Source organism: Miscanthus floridulus, chromosome 19 (genome assembly GCF_019320115.1).
Source record: "Miscanthus floridulus cultivar M001 chromosome 19, ASM1932011v1, whole genome shotgun sequence".
NCBI lineage: Eukaryota > Viridiplantae > Streptophyta > Magnoliopsida > Poales > Poaceae > Miscanthus > Miscanthus floridulus.
The window spans coordinates 89,950,672-89,969,094 of record NC_089598.1 but is presented as its reverse complement, the minus strand read 5'-3'; the positions used below and the strand labels follow the sequence as shown (position 1 = coordinate 89,969,094).

The following is an 18,423-nucleotide window of genomic DNA, read 5'->3' as shown; positions in this document are numbered from 1 at the left end:
CTACCAATCCCAAGAAATTCACATTGCTATCTTCATACAATTTGCTATTAGTCCCACGAAAAGCTAGATTATGCTTGGCAAGAAATTTAACAATGTAAACAATTTTGAACAAAACTTTTCTCCAATGGTCCTTTTCTTTCTCGAGTTGTCGTTGAGCGGCTTTATCAATAGTTTGATCCTTTTGCAATCTACTACGCAACCCATACCAAGTTGTCATACTCAAAACATGATCTGCACTTGTCTCATGCTCTTTAAGTCTATTACCAAGATGTATCCAATCATTAAACTCCTCATTTGCCAACTGACCTTTTCGATGGCCTTTTGTAAATAATTTACAACCAAAGCAAAAGACCCTATCGAGTTCCTTAGAATAGACAAGCCAATCCCTATCACAATGCTCTCCATTTGATAAAATTCTTGTATAGAATAGTGCAAAAAACCTTCTAGAATATCTATCCTTAGGACCTTTGTGAATTGATAAATCTCTTCTAGGGCCCTTCTTTGCTAAAATATCAATTTGTTTATGATCAAGGGAATCCCAATATCTAGGATCAAATATATCAGGCTGAAAGGAATCATCAACATCCGCAATTGGTGAAGTGTTCAAGTTAATACCAGTACTAGGGGCCCCAATGTTATTAGCATTGTTATCCATTTCAATGTTTGTGTTATCAATAAGAACTTCCTCGACCCCAACAATATTTTCTGTCTCTATCTGACCATCTCTAGGATCATTGTCATCATTATTATCAAGTGTAGTTCTATGTCCCTAACCAAGTGACTGATTATCGGTGGACACTTGTGACTCTTTTATAACAAATTTATCCATAGCCCCTTTTTGAGATTGAGTTAAATCATCTATTCTTTGTTTTTTCTTACGCTTTTGGTAACCAGATTCATACTTTCTAGACTGGTTTGCAGAAGACATGACTAGAATCTTAGAACACTAGATAATCCAGAAAAAAGATAACTGAACACCTAGATGGATCAATATTATATTAGTAATCACCCATCAACATTGATTAAAATATTGAAAAATAAAAATTAAGTGGACCAGATTAGTATACCTGGAGACTTGACGTACATCTATCCTGCTCCTGAGTCCTGTCGCTCTGTACTCCTGCGGGCTACAGACCTGGCGAGTGGCGACCGCCGACCGCCGACCGGTAGCAACTCCACACCGCTGTTCGCTCTGACGGCCGCCGTCCTATGACCTGTGGTCTTGCCGAGTCGGCGATAGGGAAGACGGAAGAGCGGAAGACGCGATCGGCCGATCGGGAAGAGCAAAACTACGGAAGCGAAACTGACGGATGGATGGAATAGAAGTCTGGGCTAAAAACTAGTGGGCTTCCTAGGCTAAGTGCTGGAAACTATGGGCCCCTGAAAATTGGGGGCCATGTTCCGTCGCACGGGCTGCACTCCCATGGGCTCAGGCCTGGTTCAACAGAGCTCATCATCGTCAGTTTCATGAGTCGGCGGTGATATTTGGCGGGCGATGACGAGCTTCATCACCGCCGGCTCAGGAACCGGCTGAGAAAACCAAATTAAAAAATAAAAAGGGTCCAATGACCGTTGCCGCCCACACCAATCGTCGCTCGCACACAGATCTAGGCCACCATCTCTACGCTCACTAGGAGGCCACCGCCGTTGACTGTATCTAGACCTCCACCATTGTTCTCACTACGCCATAGAGACACACCTCGTCGTTGCTACATGAGACACTCGTGTTGTCGCCCAGAAGGGGTAAAGCTCTAGTTTGGTTTCGGTAATTGAGTATTAACTAGCGTGGACTAATGATTTCATTGGAGATGATTAAGGTAGAGAGTCCACAAGATGTTGTCGAGCAAGGCAAGGAGCATGGTGGAGATGGTGATGACCACAAGATGCAAGTGCTCAACATGAATTTGATGGAGATGGATAGCAAAAGCCCAAAGGCAAACGTATATGCATATGGTGTTTGGTTTCACCAGCTCCCTGGTGTAGTAGAGAAGTTTTTGGTAGTGTTTAGGATAGATAGTCTTACTATTAATAAACGACCTCTAAAGCTATAGTGTCACTAGGCGAGAACTAATATTGCATATGTTTCTGCATTTACCGGAATCCTCCAGTGGTCACCGAAGGGTTCTTTAGTGTTACGTATTAGTCCGAACGTCTAAGATTGTCTCCAACAGCTTACCCAAACGGCGACGCAAACCTAAAATGGGTATGTACAGTGTTTTTGCGGTAGAAAAAATGACTCCAACAGAACACTCAAACAAAGCATGCATTTTGGGTACGAAGTCAGCCGGGACGCTTATTTGCGTCGTCTTTCACCGAGACGCAAAGTCTCTAGGCGGGACCGCGGCGGGGCAGGGCCGGCTCTACGAGGCGTGCTCGCCATGGGAGCACCTCCGGAGCCACCGGCCTTGGTTGCCTCGCCGGATCTGGGATCGCTCCCTCGCCGTGGGAGCACCTCAGGAGTGCGGCGAGGTGGGCCCGACGACGACGACGGCGGCGAGGCAAGGAGGGAGGCGGGCGGCGCTCACCGGATCTCGCAGGGAGGGAGGGAGGCCATGTAGAGGAGGGAGCTCACCGGCGGGGAGGGAGGCGGGCGGAGCTCGGCGGAGAGGGAGGCCAGGGCGCTCGACCTGCATGGATTCAGCCGCCTACTCGTCGATCTGGCCGCCTGCTCGTTGGATCTGCTCGCCGCGTGGAGCTTGAGGTAGAGAGGAGAGAGGGCGCGCTGGATCCGCCAGAGGGAGAGAGGAGGGAGCACCGACCGGCCTCCTAGGGTTGTCGTGCCGCCAGGGAATGCCGAGCGCGCGGGCCTGGGCACGCCATCGCAAAAGAGGAGGAGCAGCTTCGGAGCGCTGGCCACCCGCCACCGATGCGTCCGGCCGCCTGCGGGGGAAGCGAGGGGGGGTCCGCCCGTCAATGCCGGATGCAGGGGGCCCTCGTCGGTGCCAGTACCGAAAGGAGGGGAGGGGGCAGTGCCGCCGATGGGGTGGGGGCAGAGCCGTTGGCGGCGTTGCAGCCGGGGAAGTCCGTAGCGTGAAGAATAGGTGCGGCTTTTAGCTGTTGGAGAAGGCTAAGTTTTGGGTCCGCGAGTCTTTTCCTATACGTGACTCAAATCGTGAATAGGTATCGCGTTTGGGTTCCCGTTGCTGGAGACCGTCTATGTGTTGCAATTCTGCACTAACCGAAAACCTTTGGTGGCGTGCCGGAAGGTGAGTTCGGAGACTTCCATATCGACATTGTGGGGTCATTGGAAATGTCAGGTGAACCATGGACTTATGACCTCTTGATGAACCATCAGCACACAAAAGGAGTTGTTGGGTCGGTCCATGGTGGGATGGGTTCACTCTTTTGCTCTATCCCTGACAACGCCCCCCCCCCCCCCCCCCCCCCCCCCCCTCAGGCTAGAAGGCAGTACAACTGTATAAACAACAAATCAATGAAAACTTTCATCCAACTGTGATATTTTCCAACCATTTTGGCAAGAAATTTGGGGACCATCAATTGTTGAAGTTTAGAGATGACACATTTTCATTTAGCTATATTTTGCAAATGGAAATAGATTTAGGGATGTTATTAGATGAGAGCATAATTACTTTTCCTATTTACATCTAAGTTTATAATAAACAATAAGAAATACACTAGAGTAAATCTAAAACCCCATAATAACATTCTTCACCTCTAATCCATGTCGTGGATTGCCTAGTTCTTTTATGTTGGAGCTCAGCGACACCAAAAGCGTCGGAGCATCATCCTCAATGGCGGACCTTGGAGATGTCACGTGATCTAACGACACAAGAATTTTTTTTGTGCCATTAAAAAATATTTTCCCCCTTCATGAATCAACTAAATATGAACTACATGGAGAGAGAGCTACAATGTTGTGGTGCTAAAGAAAAGGTAAATAGACGCTTGTATAAATGGATAACATTATTTTAATTTGAAAGCAGGAAGGAGCAAGTGGGCCGTGGTCCCCGTGGATCAAATCGAAAGGGATTAATTAACATATGGGACAGTCCAAAATTTGAGTATTGGGCAGAGGAAAACTAACTAGACGTGGTAGTATAAACGAAGTCTAAACAACATATTTTGATAGATGTTTTTATGTGAGTCATTTAGCAAAGGCTCATATAAGGTGAGGGTCTGTCTACGAAATAAATGGAAGTTACCAAGACTCCACTTCTCGCAATAGAAAATAGGAGAGCCTCAACTATAGTTCAGATACTACACATTTTCGTTTAACTATGATTTGATTTGGTAAACTCGGAGAGAGGTTCAATCGAGATGAACTACGAAGGCAGGAGCCTGCGTCAACATTTTCCGAGAAAAACACACACCTCACTAAGGCCCCGTTTAGATTCCAAAAAATTTTGCGTAGTACTCGTCACATCAAATCTTGCGGCATATACATGGAGTACTAAATGTAGACGAAAAAAAAACTAATTGTACAGTTGGGTGAGAAATCGCGAGACGAAACTTTTGAACCTAATTAGTCCATAATTAGATACTAATTGTCAAATACAAACGAAAGTGCTACAGCATCCAAAATCCAAAAATTTTTGGATCTAAACGGGACCTAACTGTGCTCATTTTCGAATTTGGGCTGGGAGCTAACGTGACCGGACAGCCCACGAGTGGTGCGCAGTCGAAGCATTCCCCGCAGCAGCTCAACCACACTGCCCATTTCGCCTCCTTTAGTCCCACCTCGGGAAACCAACAAAAGGTAACGCAGCTTAAAGGTTCGGTCCTCACTCCTCACCTCGCCGAGCTTAGCTCCGCGAGCGGGGGCAATGGGTGATGTTGACGTTGCTGGTATGGTGGGCCTGGGGAGAGAGTGCTGTTGCTGAGCCCGCCCGTTCCATGGCTTCACAGAGCAGCGAGAACTGCCCGCTTCCAACGGTGGAAGGTTAACGGGCCGCTGCACCCTTGGCCCATATCAGGCTCCCAGCCTATTACAACGGAGCATCACCTTTTTAATTTTTTTATTCAAAAAATTCCCATCATTTCTTACCGGAGCTTGTGTCCCCCCATGGGGCTACATTTCATCACGACGCAAAGTAATACAAGTACCCTTTTTTATTCAATAATATTCTCTCAGGATATAATTTTCTTCCAGATGACTGTCATTATTAACTTTTTCATGTTTCCCGTGCTATTAGATTTTTGTCAAGTATATCAGCAGTTTTCATGCTGCATACAAAGTTGGGCGAAATTTATTCAAGTATCCAAAAAAAAAATGTACAGTGCCCGTGTGCTCAAAGCGTAAATTCTGTGTGCAGTTTGAGACCCACCGAGCAAGTTATGTGTGCTCAAAGCGTAAATTCTGTGTTTCACCGAGCAAGTTATTTTCAAATCTCTTTTTATTGGATAGGCTAGAGTTGAAACTCACCGAGCAGCTATTTTTAGTTCTAAGTAAGTTAGGGTAAGTTAGAGCTGAAACCTATCAAGAGCCCCATTCAATAGCTGCTTTTCAAGTACTCCTATTTAAACATAGATCTCTATGTATATCCTAAGCTTTTAAATCTCTTTTTATTGTCTTCCCTATGTCAATTTCGGTCTTCCTCTACCTCCCCTCATATTATTAGATTGGCTTAGGACTCCACAATGCACTGGTGTCTCTGGAGGTCTCCTTTAAACATGGCCAAACCACATAAACCGATGTTGGACAAGCTTTTCTTCAATTGGTGCTACCTCTAAGCGATCACGTATATAATCGTTCCGAACTCGGTCCATTCTTATATGACCACAAATCTATCGCAACATACGCATTTCTGCAACACTCAGTTGTTGAACATGTCGAATCTTTGTAGGCCAACATTCTGCTCCATACAACATAGCCGTCTAATCGCAGGTCTATAGAACTTGCCTTTTAGTTTTTGTGGTACCCTCTTGTCACAGATAATGCCAGAAGCTTGTCGCCACTTGATCCGCCCTGCTTTGATTCTATGGTTAACGTTCACATCAATATCTCCATTCCTCTGTAGCATTGATCCCAGATACCGAAAGGTATCCTTCTTAGGCACTACTTGACCTTCCAAACTCACATCTCCCTCCTCCTGTACAACTCCGCCAAAGTCGCATCTCATGTATTCGGTTTTAGTTCTGCTCAATCTAGAACCTTTAGACTCAAGGGTCTGCCTCCATAACTCTAGTTTCCTATTTACTCCCGCCTGACTTTCATCCACTAACACTACATCATTAGCAAACAACATACACCAAGGGATATCCCCTTGTATATTCCTGATAACCTCATCCATTATCAAGGCAAAGAGATACGGGCTTAAGGCTGACCCTTGATTAAGTCCAATTTTAATCAGGAAGTAATCTGTGTTACCATCGTTTGTTCGAACACTAGTCATAATATTGTTGTACATGTCCTTGATGAGGGTCACGTACTTTGATGGGACTTTATGTTCGTCCAAATACCACAACATAACATTTTTTAGTATCTTGTCATAAGCCTTCTTCAAGTCAATGAAAACCAAGTGGAGATTCTTCTTCTGCTCTCTAAACCGCTCCATAACCTGTCTTATTAAGAAGATTGCTTCTGTGGTTGACCTTCTGGGCATGAAACTAAATTGGTTTGTTGATATCTATGTCGTTCCTCATAGGCGATGCTCGATGAATCTCTCCCATAACTTTATAGTGTGGCTCATTAACTTAATTCCCCGATAATTAGTACAACTTTGGATATCTCCCTTGTTCTTGTAGATTGGTAACAATATGCTTCTTTTCCACTCCTCAGGCATCTTGTTCGATCGAAAGATATTGGTGAACATCTTGGTTAGCCATATTATAGCTATATCCCTGAAACATCTTCACACCTTGATTGGGATACCATCAGGGTCCATCGCTCTGACCTTCGATTCTTTAATCCTCCGCATAAAGCGTCTGTTAGTGTCATCAAACGAGTCGTCCAGCTGAACGGTGGTGTTCTCGTTCTCACCATTGAATAATTTATCAAAATACTCTTACCATCTATGTCTGATCTCATCCTCTTTCACCAAGAGCTGCTCCCTCTCATCATTTATGCACTTGACTTGGTTGAAGTCCCTTGTCTTTCTATCGCGGGCCCTAGCCATCCTATAAATGTCCTTCTCTTCTTCTTTCGTACTCAAACGTCGGTAAAGGTCCTCATAGGCCTGTCCCTTTGCTTCACTCACCGCTCGTTTTGCAGTCTTCATTGCCACCTTGTACCTCTCTATGTTGTTTGTACACCTGTCATGATACAAACGCTTATAGCACTCCTTTTTCTTAATAGCCTTTTACACATCTTCATTCCATTATCAAGTGTCTTTTGAGTCGCATCTGCTCCTTTTGGTCACTCCAAGCACCTTTGAAGCAACCTTCCGAACGCATGTTGCCATCTTCTCCCACATACTGTTTGCATCGCCTTTGTTATTCCAAGGGCCCTCTTCAATGATCTTTTCCTTAAAGACCTTTGATGTCTCCCCTTCTAATTTTCACCACTTCGTTCTAGCAACCCTAGCTTGTTTGTTCCCACGAGCATGCACCAGAAAGCGGAAGTCAGCCACCACCAGCTTTTATTGAGCGACCACACATTCTTTAGGTATCACCTTACAGTCCACACGTGTTCGTTTATCCCTCCTTGTAAGGACAAAATCGATTTGACTAGAGTACTAGCCGCTACTAAAGGTCACTAAATGGGACTGTCTTACGGAAGAAAGTGTTAGCTATCATCAGATCAAAAGCTATGACAAAGTCAAAGACTTCCTCTCCCTCCTGGTTCCTACTACCATATTCAAAAACTCCATGAATCGCCTCGAAACCTGCACTTGATGTACTTACATGGCCATTAAGATCACCTCCTATAAAGAGCTTCTCGCTACTAGGGACAGCTCTAACCAAGCGATCTAAGTCTTCTCAGAAAAGCCGCTTAGCACTCTCAACATGACCTACTTGGGGGCATACGCACTAATTACATTTAAGACCATATCACTAATGACAAGTTTAACTAAGATGATCGTATTCCATTGCCTTCTCACCTCCACTACATCATCCTTAAGGCTCTTATCAATCAAAACTCGTACTCTATTTTTAACTCCGCCTATGGTGGGACGCCTTTGATGCCCCAACATAGTAGGTCCCAAAGAGAAGGGTTATGTTAGGCTCGACGAGCCAATGTAAAAATTTAGCCACTTTAATGAGATAGACTGTATATTCTTTATGTTAAAGATTTTTTCCAATCCTAATTTCCTAAACAAAGCAAACAGACTGAATTTGTTGATGACAATTAGATCATCTTATGGCAACAGAGTCAACGGTAGGGCAAACTGATGCCAAGCATCAGCTTCAACATTGTGCATACGAGATGTGGGCTGCCCAGACAGCAACAGAGAATCACATATGTTCGCAATCGCGCAAATTATGGATTTTATAGTACAATATGACAGCAAAGTTTCCATCAAGTCCACAGACCCCACATGGCAATGCCAACACACGCCTTCAAGCATAACAGTATTTACGAATCTACCAAACTTGAGTAGCAGTCCACAGGACACTGGGTAATTGCGGCTCAACAGCATAAAGCATGAATCGCATCTGCAAAAGAGCAGACACCCACATTAGCATACAGACGTTTGGTTCCATAAGTCAAAAGCATTTCTAAACATATAGAAGCTGAGTCAAGAAATCAGAGGAAGAGGTCATCCAGCCTCCAATAGTTTACCAAACAGAAGTTGCAGGACATTTGCTGAGGATTTATGACTTGCTATAAACAGAAAAGGTTAACAGAATTAGCTCAAAAGTATGAATTTGAGCCAATACTGCTTATATGCAAGACAAAACCACTAGCAGTGTACAAAATGCAATGTGTGCTTGAGAAATATTCTTGTACACCTGAGTATACAATATAACTAGCAATGCATAAACATTGGGGGCACCTCTGTCAAATAGGAAAGCAGAAGTTTTTTAGTGTCAAATAGAAAAATTTCTCTAACAGAGGCACACTACTTTATCACACACTGCAACAGGCTCTGCTTATTCTGTGAACGTGCTATAGATTAAGGGCGTACCCAGTGCAGAGAGCTCCCGCTCTGTGTGGGGTCTGGGGAAGGGTGTCAGTGGCAAGCCTCACCCTCGCCTGTGCAATGCGAGGAGACCGCGACTCGAACCCGGGACCTTCCGGTCACAGGCGGTAAAACTCTACCGCTTGCACCAGGCCCGCCCTTCTGAACGTGCTATAGATTGATTAATAATATTATGGTAATGGTATAGAGTCAATTTCGTACCAACTTTAACTTTGTGATGCAAACAATAACCTTTTACAGCAAAGAGAAACCATTATCTTTAACACATTTTCTTTGATTCAACACAGTGAGACTAGTCACGTGACAGTTCTCTATTTAATTTTACTACATCTCTACCGAGCTTCATCTCATACTTGTTCATGCCTATATGGTTCAACAAAGTCAGAACCGTGTAACAGCACCATCAACAGTAGTGCTGCAAGTTCAAGAAGCTTTATGCATTTACACTATTGTTCCCACAATATTTTCCGAAGACACACTTAGGCTTTAGCTGGCAGTTGGCACTAGCAACTAACAGAACAGTAAGATGAATGTGGAAGAACACAATAGGCGTTCATGTGGTCAGCTCACTAAGACAAACAGAGCTTGGATATTACCAGGCACAATCACATATGTGCATGGTCCTCAGTGTCATAACTCACAAATATATTAATATGACAAGTGCTTTTCATAACATAGCCTTAACACATGAATGCCACTTTTTCGAGATGCTACCTAGAGAAATTTCCATCTATGGCAGTATCAGGTTCGGTTATAATACTGCAAGTCTGTAAATCACCACTTAACCTCCATGAGAGTGGTTTTAGAGAGTGCTATACTGCTTTAACAATGTACAGACAATAATCTCATTAACACTAACTCTAGCAGTTGTAAGGTTATTTATAAATGCAAGATATAAGAAAAGAGCCCACTATATATTTTGTTCTCTTTAGTTGTGAAAGATTGAAGAGAAGGTGCGCCATTATTTGCTAAAGCCATCTGCCCTAGAGTACAACTCAAACTCTAAAAAGCTTGGTTCGACAGATAGTAGATATACATACAAAACCACCTTCACTTGCAATTGGGCACAATGCTATCAAGCAACACAATCATGGTAGCAGTTCTTCAACAGTATTCAAAGGCTACCGCAGCAGAGCATAGGTTAAGTGCGCGGGGGCTAGGATGAATCTATCATCACCTGAAAAGGCTGAAAGCCTGAAAGGCCCTCTCAGCCGCGGGCCTTAAGCTCGGCGAGGCGGCGAGAGAGGTCATCCTCGTCGACCTTCTCCTTATCCTTGGCGGCAGGGATGGCGTGGGCGGCGGCCTGTGGCAGACCGACGGAGACCTCGAGCCCGTAGTCGTCGGCGACCTGCTGCATGAGGCTGTTGACCTCGGTCTCGGGCGTGGAGAGGGAGGTGGAGCCGGCCATGGCGCCCTCCATGAACTCGGCCTGGACCTCCATATTGACGAACTGGCGCTCGAAGTTGTCCATGGTCTCGGACATCTTCTGGAGGTTCCCGGTGCCGAGCGCGGAGTCGAGCGACTTGACGATGGACTGCATGGACTTGCCGATGACCTGCATCTTGGCCTGCGTGTCGAGGCGGGCGACGACGGCGTCGAGGCGGGAGGCGAGGCGGAGGTAGTTCATGTGCTCGGTGCGCTTGCGGATGGCGTTCTCGGCGTAGACGCGGGCGCCGTCCATGTTCCCCTTCTCGATGGCCTTCTTGACCTTGAGCTTCTGCTCCTTCTCCTCCTTCTCGCACTTGCGCGCCTGCCGCTGCAGCGACTTGGAGGTGAACTTGAGGTCGAAGATCTGGTTCATCAGCTTCTCTGGGTTCCCCATGGTCGCCGGCGAGCGGGGGTCGCTGGGGCTGGGATGGATCTGGGATTCGGCTAGGGTTTGTGTGAGATTAGGAGGAGATCGAGGAGGGGGATTTGTGAAGGCTCGTGGAGGCGAGGAGGGGAACGAATGGGGATTTTTTGACGACGAGCGATCGGGTTGTGGGGTCGATTCGATTTTGATCTGGGCGAAGACGACCACGCGGTTTAGGGGCAACACGGTTAAGCAACGATGACGTTTGGGGAGGACGCCCGTGCGGTGGCTGCGTGTGGCGGGCTGGCGGCCCTGGCCGTAGTCCGTAGATGGTGTGCTACGTCGCGTGGTATAAGCATTTAGATAGAAATCACTTCATATGACTGTTTGGTCAGCTCGTTAGATTTGTAACTGAATTTAAATTAGAAGAAATCAGGCATTAGGTATTTTCTGTAATGATAATGATATGATTAAGATGTCCAGACGGATGGACGCCTCCCACCGCTCACTCCCACAACGCTTGTGCCACCGTAGTTGCCTACCAGGTACGTCTTGGCCATGCGACGATGTTGTGTTTCAAGTGTTTCTGGATGCTTTTTAGATATCTTGCAAGCCCATGTTTCGAGGGTTTCAGTTGTTTCAGATGTATGTTTCAATTGTTTCGTGCGGATGCTATAAAAGTAGATCGGGATATTGCATATGTTGCGATGGTTCATGGTTGTACACGTATGTTGCAAGCGTCTATCCCCAATGTTTCATCTGTTTTTTGTATACGTATGTTGCAAGTGTTTCAGACGCATGTCTTAAGTGTTTTATCTGTCTTTTTTGTGTTGCAAGTGTTGCATCTGGATGTTTTAAAAGTAGATCGGGGATATTACATATGTTGCAATGGTGTTTCAACTGTATGTTCCAAATGTTTTATCTATTTTAGACGTATATTGCAAAGGTTTCATCTTAATATTGCAAAAAATAGATTGGGGTGTTGTATGGCGTAGCCAGTGGCCGTCGCTGTGCAGGGCGCGGGGTGGGCGCGGGGGGTGCGGGTGCTGGGGGCGGGACGCGGAACGCAGGGCGTGAGGCGAGATACGGACGCGGGAGCGGCACAGGTGTCGGAGCCTCGTCCGGACACGACGTCCCGTCTGGACGTCCGGACGGTAGGCGTACCATTTTCTGTAAACCAGTAAGAAACAAAAATCAGTTTTAAATATTTTTAAATAAATATTTTCTCTTTGTGATGTTTGACAACGATTCTAGTAATTCTATTAAAAATCCGAAACATTTCTTGCTACTAAACACACCTAAGGGGCATGGTTCATGGCATGTTGTTTGCCAACGTATCCACCATTCTTTCTTCTTTGACTCTCTCTTTTCTTCACATATCAGTTGCATATATAAAGAGATGAATGAAGAATTTAATTTGTTTAGATTAGTCTCGAACCCATGCAAGTCATGATTCGCAAAAGTTTCATCTCGTCTAAGGGTGTCCCCAATAATAGGATAAAATCGACTGCACATATTTAAGATGTGAGTAAATAAAGAGATAAAAGGAGCACCTGCATATTAAAGGAGAAATGAGCCCGACAGTTAGAGTGTGAGCTTACTACTTACACACTCGACAATTTTATTTTCCACCTTCTCTCTTGTCCACGTGAAATAAAATATAATAAGCGATTTGGATGGGCGTTGGGGATGGCCTAAAAGTTTGTCCATCATAGCTCTAGCCTCTAGTCATTGTGTTTGTGGACAGACTTAGTGAGTTGTTAGAGTATGACATGGCATATCCTGAGAAAGTTTAGTGGTTCATCTACCACTTAGTAAAAAAACATCTATTGCACTCTTAGTCGCTCGTCTGCTTATAGAGCACTGTGTCAATCCACTATCCACAACACTGCAACCGAAAGCCGAGCAGGCGACCTAGGGCTTTCACCCATCGCCAAACCAATGTCCATTGCTTAATCCCACAACTAAGGGTTCTCTATCCGTCCTTTTCTAATCCCCCACGTGCCTCTTCTCCAACTCTAATCCCTATTTGTTCTTCCTACTAAATTTATTTTTTAATGTTCTAAATTAATCCTGAAATTACATACTTATTCAACAAGGCAAATAGATCCTAAACCAAACTTGTATGTTAATGTTAGAATGTGAATAAAAATAACTACAACTAGAATGGAAAAACAGTAGTAATGAAAAGATTGATGTTAGCATACAATCATCAATTCTACAATTCATTTTTAGAGATTTATTCGATTTTTTTAGAAATCTTCTTATAGATAACTTTATTAAATGAAATTTGTCATTGTACAGGCGTTTGTTTCTTTTATTTATTTTCTAGGCGACGAACAACAACCATTAATCCTAATCCAACCGTTTCTCATCCACGGCGACGTCCTTGCCATGGTGCCTGCCTCCACTACTCCTGCTGCGTTGACCCGGTGTTGCTGGGCCATTTTCCATGGCTCTCTGGCCCCTCTCTAGCCCAACCATCGTTCTCCACCGCTCGTGGTCGACAGCAGCCCCGCCACGTCGCAACTTCACGCCCCGCGCTTGCCTCGTCTGTCTGACTAGCCTACTTTCCCTAGCTCCTTCCTAGGCCCGCCGAGCACTAGCCCTCTTGAATATGAAAGCTTTGTTAGCGAGGAGAATGGCGTCTAAAATTATTTTTTTCATGCCCCCTTTAGTATAGGAGATGTGTTATTAAATTCTTACTTCTCTTATTTGTATAGACTGCCTATATAAAGTATCTCAAATTTAATTTTAAAATCAGTTCTGTATTTGATAACTCTTTCTTATCTTTAGACTGTTTAGCGGTTAAATATATGGGGAAAGCATTAATGACTATTATTCGCAAAAAACACAAATGGTTCTTCTATTATAAGAAAACCTCAATCACATTTTAAGTTTTTATTTTGAGAGACAATAGGTTAGCACTACAGTCGTGTCACCCGAGCACAAACCGCAGAGTCGCACCCGAACTGAGGTCGGACACGCGGCTCCGGAGCGGCATCGCTGGACCTTCTTGCTCACCAAGAAGCCCAACCCGGCCTCCATCAAAAGCCCACCAGGCCACCGCCGTCGCTAGTCGCTACTTCCCCTCCGATCCTCGACGCCGACGCATCCACCCGAAGTCCCGAACCCTCCTCCTCCGCAGCTCTGGTCATGTCGGTGAGTCCCCCGCGCCCCCCTCGCCCCCGTGCCTTCCTCGCCTCGCCCCGCCCCGCCCCGGATCTCGAATTCCTTACGGGTTCGCCCCCTGCCCATCGCAGATCTTCGAGTACAACGGGTCCGCCGTGGTGGCGATGGTGGGGAAGAACTGCTTCGCGATCGCCAGCGACCGGAGGCTGGGCGTGCAGCTTCAGACCATTGCGACCGACTTCCAGCGGGTGTTCAAGATCCACGACAAGCTCTACATCGGCCTCTCGGGGCTCGCCACCGACGCCCAGACGCTGTGAGTCACAGTCGCTCAATTCTCCCCGCCCGCCCCCACGGGTTGTTGTCTTCGGGTCGGTTCGGCGGCTTAGGGTTTTTGGGTCCCTCTGCAGGTACCAGCGGTTGGTGTTCAGGCACAAGCTGTATCAGCTGCGGGAGGAGAGGGACATGAAGCCTGAGACCTTCGCCAGCCTTGTCTCTGCGCTCCTCTACGAGAAGAGGTGGGGATTTTGCTAGCGCACTTTTGGTGGAGTTGTGTAGGATACTGGATAGACGTACTGGGGTAGTTGTTATTTTAAATTTTTAATGTCCTGCCAGACCGTGAACTCTGCAAAGAGATGCAAAACTTATTGGTTATGTTGGTTGTTAGTATAGGCTCATGCTGCTGAAGGATTTGGCCATAGGAAGCTAGTGCTATCAATACCTTGTACTGTGATAATATTTGGTGATGCAGAACTTTGGAGCTAAATCTTTATATAATTCTTTGCCTTTTGGACGGACCATTCCTCTAACGGAGTGCTTCAGATGCACCTTATATACTACATTTACTACGTATGCAATAAACTGTTTAGCTATGAGATATCATCTATTTTCTATTAGCCATGATGTATCCAGAATTAGCTGAACATAAACCAACCTCATAGGCTATTTAAAAAAAGGGAGTCTTGTTACAATTAGAGTATCATGTTGCAAAATTTTCTTTTCTTCAAGGAGCAAGAGGAAACTAAATCATTATCTGGGGAACTGTGGTAATTATGCTCATGTGCACAAATATTCTGTTTGACAAGGACTGGTTTTCAAGTGTTTCAATTCGTAGTTGCTCCAAATTAGCTTTTATGTTCCAATACTGTAATGGCAATGCTTGTCTAACTTTTATCATGCCACATGAAACTTTCAGATTCGGGCCATATTTCTGCCAGCCAGTCATTGCTGGACTTGGAGATGACGACGTACCATTTATTTGTACCATGGACTGCCTTGGTGCAAAGTAGGTATCTGTTTATGCTGTTTTCTTCTTGAATAAGTGCTTTGGTTTGTTTTCTGCTTGGGATTATTGTGTTTTAGGGTCCTAGTGAAATCGATCTTTTTGGCTAACAAATCTCATGCCGCTAGTTCATCAATGTTGTCCTGGAAATGGCACTGGTCTCTGGTTTGTAAATTTTGTCCTTAATATGCTGCTTATTTGCAATATTGTCCTGAAAGTGGGCAGTGATACTGTGCTAGAAATTTTAACCAGTGGCATAAGACCATTTTTTCGAAATAGTAGTTGAACAAGAAAAGTGCAATTTTCTCAATGGCTTGGAATGAAAATTCCCCTCTGCTTATCATCTGCTTCCATTTTACTGTATTGAGCAATATGCCTATTTTTAGGTTTTGTTCACCTAGGGACATATTTCAAAAAAAAAAAGCTACAAGGAAAGTAAATGCAACATGTTATTTAACAAAAAACATGAAATAAAAATAAAGCCGCACTAAGATCAATTTTCTGAATGCTCATTATTGTTCATTTAGTTGTCCCTCCTGATGCAAATAAACACAACACACACTGACACATAACCTGTTCTTCATCAACAATGCATGATGTTGGTCACAAAATTTTTGGACAAAAGAAATTATTGATAATCTGAGTATTGGCAACTTGCTACTTATACCATATACAACTATATACAATATAGTTCCTCTGGTTCCGAATGAAACTTTAGGACATCAACGAACTATAGCAGTATTGCCTCAGTCCGATTTTGGCCGTGAAACTCCAAAACCGGATATCTTTGGCCATTGGAGTATCAAAGCCAGCGACTTTGGCCCTGATTGGTTTCAAAATTCAAAGGAAGTTTTAGCCTATATATATGTTTTTTTTTTTTCTAAAAATAATATAATATTGTTAAATCTCTAAAAATCATAATTAATTCATTTTAATTAAATCCACAAAAAATAGAAACCAGTACCATTTTTTTTCTAAAATATAATTTGTCTACTGGTGTTTGTTCTATTTATAGTTCCTTGGATCTTACTTGTTCCTGTTCCTAGTGCTTAATTGCTCATGGTCGTGACCTTTATTTATTTAAATTATCATTTGTGGTTTACTATGCAGGGAACTGGCCAAGGATTTTGTTGTTTCTGGGACAGCATCAGAATCTTTGTATGGTGCTTGTGAATCCATGTACAAGCCAAATATGGTATGCGCTTCGAGGCACGTTGTCAACCTATTTCCTTGACATCCACTTTTGTTTTGGGTCCGCATCTACCATGTTTTATAAAGTTCTACTTTTGGATGTACATTACTGTAGTTTGTTCTGTTCTTAGTCAAATGACATCATTTTGTTATTTTTCATGACATAGGAACCTGATGAACTCTTCGAGACTATATCCCAAGCTCTAAGTTCATCAGTAGACCGTGACTGCCTTAGCGGGTGGGGTGGCTATGTTCTGATTGTGTAAGTTCACTCACAGTCATCCGTTGTCACATTCAAGCTATTATGACACTTCATTTACTTGAGCATCAATCTTCCCATGACATGCTTTTGTTGGATTCAGGACACCGACTGAAGTCAGGGAGCATGTGATTAAGACCAGGATGGACTAAATCATGGCCACTGGAGTTCTTAGCTTGTTTCCAATGCTTAGACCAATGTTGTGTTTGGAAGGAACGTTTGTTTTCTTTACCCCCTGTTTCGCATGACTTGTGTCTGGGTTTCAGCTGAATGGTGGAATACTTGAGTTGATAATATCCTAGATTGAGGAATATTCTCGTGCAGAAGCGTGAATGGGGTTAACATGTGCTGTATCGCATTCTATGGTTGCGTATCGAAGACACATAGATCCTCATATGCTAATACTCTGAATACACGCTACTGGTTACTTTAACTAAAACGAAGAGGTTCACACGCGCCCTGAAATGTGTATGGGTTGTCTGTTAACATTAGTAATGTGATGATCATTATTTGGTAGATGTAGAATAAATAAATAAAAAGTTTTTGAGTTGTGCGGCAACATCAACTCGCATGATGATGCATAAGTTGCCTTAGTTTTGAATCTTACCACCTCTCTCTCTTAACCATGTAAAGATCCTACGTGGCAACCTATCGTACCATTGACGTGTGCGGCAACATGCTTTCCCTTACTAGGTGATATAAGTGACAACTATGTATGTATCATTGAATTAATGAGAAACTTCATTACTAAAGTATTTCGCATGTAAGATCGTCTCTTCTGGAAGTAAGACAATGCACCCGATAGTATGTACTTCTCCTTTTTGTGTTCTAAAATATGTGGGTTGTTTTAGTTTCTCTCAAGTCAATTGCTCTAATTGTTTATTAAATTCAAAAACGTCCATGAACATTAACATCGTAAAATTAGTCTAATTAAATCTACGATAAGTTGTCCTGATAACGCATTTATTTAGTATATGAGGTTGTTTGTAGAGTTTTTCTAGAAACTTGTTTAAATTCAAAAAGTTTGACAGAGAATAAAAAACGTATTACATTTTGATAATGTTGGAGTGTTTTCAAATGAATTTCTACTACCTCTGTCCCGAAAAGCATGTAATTGTAGGATTGGAGGGGTGTCCGGAAAATGATGCAATTTTAAGCCATAGGAGCTAGTAGTAGTGGGACCCACTGACAAAAAAAAGTCTGCTCCTGGTGAATCCACCTAGCGGTAAGATGTTTTGCTTTTCTGTTTCTACTACTAAGGCTTATGTGGAGTTTATAGGTAGGGAGAAAGCTAGAGCATACTTGCAATGCATATATTTTAAAGTCAAACATCGGATAAAAAAAAGAGTTGTGCATGTGTATGGATATATAGTGGATATAAATAGTGGCTAATCTAATTCTATTTTGCTCCTTAAAAACATATTTCTCTTTTGAAACTTGAAAACATTTTCTAGAGAGCAGAGGCTATCTTATTCATCTTTTTTTTCAGACGGACATCTAAGGGGTCATTCGGCTGGTGTGAAATTCAGTTGGAATTCACTGTTCATAGATGAAAAACACTGTTCATTTTCTCATAAATTCCTCCAGATTCCTCCAAATTCCTTTAAGCGAACATGGCCTAAGTATCCATTGTTTTAGATATCTAGGACACTTGTCCATTTTTAACTTCTTTTTTTCTCTCTTTTTTTCATGAATAACTTTTGCATAGCCTCATGTCTCTTTTCTA

At 43.7% G+C, this 18,423-nt stretch overlaps 2 protein-coding genes across 2 annotated transcripts; one reads left to right on the top strand and one right to left on the bottom strand.

Annotated features, from left to right (window-relative positions):
- Positions 1-8,329: 8,329 nt before the first annotated feature.
- On the bottom strand, positions 8,330-11,067 carry LOC136527158 (ESCRT-related protein CHMP1-like). Its single transcript, XM_066519779.1, has 2 exons — positions 10,222-11,067; positions 8,330-8,556 (listed from the first exon to the last, which is right to left on the bottom strand). The coding sequence occupies exon 1, from the start codon at positions 10,864-10,866 to the stop codon at positions 10,252-10,254; it is 615 nt and encodes a 204-aa protein (XP_066375876.1). The 5' UTR covers positions 10,867-11,067; the 3' UTR covers positions 8,330-8,556; positions 10,222-10,251.
- A 2,774-nt stretch (positions 11,068-13,841) lies between these two features.
- On the top strand, positions 13,842-17,023 carry LOC136528108 (proteasome subunit beta type-3-like). The gene is made up of 7 exons (XM_066521007.1): positions 13,842-13,998; positions 14,100-14,281; positions 14,376-14,483; positions 15,161-15,250; positions 16,358-16,442; positions 16,606-16,700; positions 16,801-17,023. Exons 1-7 carry the CDS (start codon positions 13,993-13,995, stop codon positions 16,847-16,849), a joined length of 615 nt encoding a protein of 204 aa, XP_066377104.1. The 5' UTR covers positions 13,842-13,992; the 3' UTR covers positions 16,850-17,023.
- The last annotated feature ends 1,400 nt before the right edge of the window (positions 17,024-18,423 follow it).